At 54.1% G+C, this 1738-nt stretch overlaps 1 protein-coding gene across 1 annotated transcript in view; it reads left to right on the top strand.

Moving 5' to 3' along the window:
- Positions 1-1650: 1650 nt before the first annotated feature.
- Positions 1651-1738, top strand: part of KANSL2 (KAT8 regulatory NSL complex subunit 2) — a 14753-nt gene continuing 14665 nt past the window's right edge. The window contains exon 1 of the mRNA XM_006030740.3: positions 1651-1703. Within this exon, the coding sequence (XP_006030802.1) occupies positions 1666-1703 (38 nt within the window). The 5' untranslated portion in view covers positions 1651-1665. The remainder of the gene's footprint in view (positions 1704-1738) is intronic.

The raw sequence follows: 1738 nt of genomic DNA, 5'->3' as shown, positions 1-1738 counted from the left end.
TGATGAAGAAGGACATGGTTTAAATTACTGGGTGCTGGAGGGAGGGCTGTGCTGAGCTGGATTTCCTGCTCTGCTCTTCTGCATGCAAGTTCCTTGCCTTGCTCAGCCAGGGGATGCTGTCGGTGCAGGCAAGGCTACTCTCACTTCCATCCAGCCTGAAACATCCCGGACTGGAACTGGCCCAGGTGCTCTCAGAGCAGGGGCAGCCATGACTAGATGGGGAGTAGCAGGGGTGGCTGGGAAAGCCTCAGGAGGGGGAGAGAAGGACCCACTCTGTACTTTCACTGCTGCCCAAGCCTCCTGCCATCATATCGGCTCATCTTATGCTCAACAGGGAGCCACCGAGTCGATTGTGGCCCTGTCCCTGCATGTCAGTGACTTCAGAAACTTTTGTTCAGCCTCGTGAGGTGGGAGACTCGTGCCCTGAAGGGAGTTCCTGTTGTTTACCTTCGGACAGGTTGAAATACTTAAAACTTTGGACATTTGTTTTTAAAAACAGAGATCTGACTGCTGCAAAAATTCCAGTGTCAACCCATTTTCCTTCCAGGGGCCACGTGGGGTGGGGGGAGCTTGCCCGAGGGCTTCGCTGCCACCCTGTCCAGCTGGGAGGGTGCTTGACGGCTTTTAAAGCTGTTGTTGTTGCTTCCTTGCACCCTGCGCATTCAGGGTGGTGCCTGCATCGCAGGATGTTAAGAGTGGGGGGACATGCACAAGTGCTACACATGCCTCAGATCAGCCTCGAGGTTTGATTCAAATGTCACTTCTTACCCCTACGAAGCCAAAGAGCAAAATGTTGTGTTTTCTGATCTCGCACTCAGGGCTGCCTTGTGCTTGCAAACAGATCGTTTTGGGGTTCCCCGCCCTCCTGCTGCCCCTCTCCTCCCCATAAAAACTGCCTTCCTTTTTGCCCCCCCCCTTACAAAATGTGACAACTCCTCAGTAAGGGCTTCTTGTGGGTTAATTAATCTGGTTCCCAGGTGTTCAGTATCTTGCTGTCAGGTATGTTTCTCTGTATTTATCCACATCAATAAAAGTGTAAAGGCAAAGGAGTCAACCGAGCATTCACCTGTGTCCATGGCTTTTCTTTCTAACTGGTCCTTGCTACAACTACGATGTAGTTGGGGCTGGTCCTGATTGGAGGTTGGACTAGATGGTCCCTTCCAGCCTTCGTTGTCCATGATTTTGTGAAGGAGAAAGGGAGTGGGGGGGCCGCTGCTGTATTTCTGCCCCTCTGTTTCTTCTTGAAGGGGCTTTCCTGGCTCTCCTGGACAGGGTAGTTCCTCCCCAGACCCGGTTCTTCGAACACCTGGTATGACCTAGAGTGGCAGTGGGGTCTCCAGCCTTGGAGGTTTTGAAGACCTGGCTAGACAAAGCCTTGGCTGGGATGGTCTAGTTGGGGCTGGTCCTGCTTGGAGCTGGGGTTTGACCTTAGGGTCACCATCTATTTCAATCTATCGTGGGAGGTTTCTAAAATGCTAACGTGCCCGTGGACTGGTGCATCCCCGTTACAGATGACGACCTCTCAGCAGTCCCCTGGAGATATATACCCACTTCCAATGCGCTGCTGGGGGCTGGCAGCCCCAGGGCTAGGTGTGGCCTCCTGCCCTTCCACCCCTCTCTTTTGTATGATGTAGAGATGATGGACGAGAGGCTCAGAGCGGAGGGATGAGGGAAGCCGGGGGCCGCCGCCGCCTCCTCCCCAGGTCTGCCCAGGCAAGCAGAGCCGCCGGCTTCCGGG

The sequence above is a fragment of the Alligator sinensis genome, unplaced genomic scaffold (genome assembly GCF_000455745.1).
Source record: "Alligator sinensis unplaced genomic scaffold, ASM45574v1 scaffold1329_1, whole genome shotgun sequence".
NCBI lineage: Eukaryota > Metazoa > Chordata > Crocodylia > Alligatoridae > Alligator > Alligator sinensis.
Note: the sequence above shows the minus strand (reverse complement) of the source record. Positions and strands in the feature narration are given on the sequence as shown.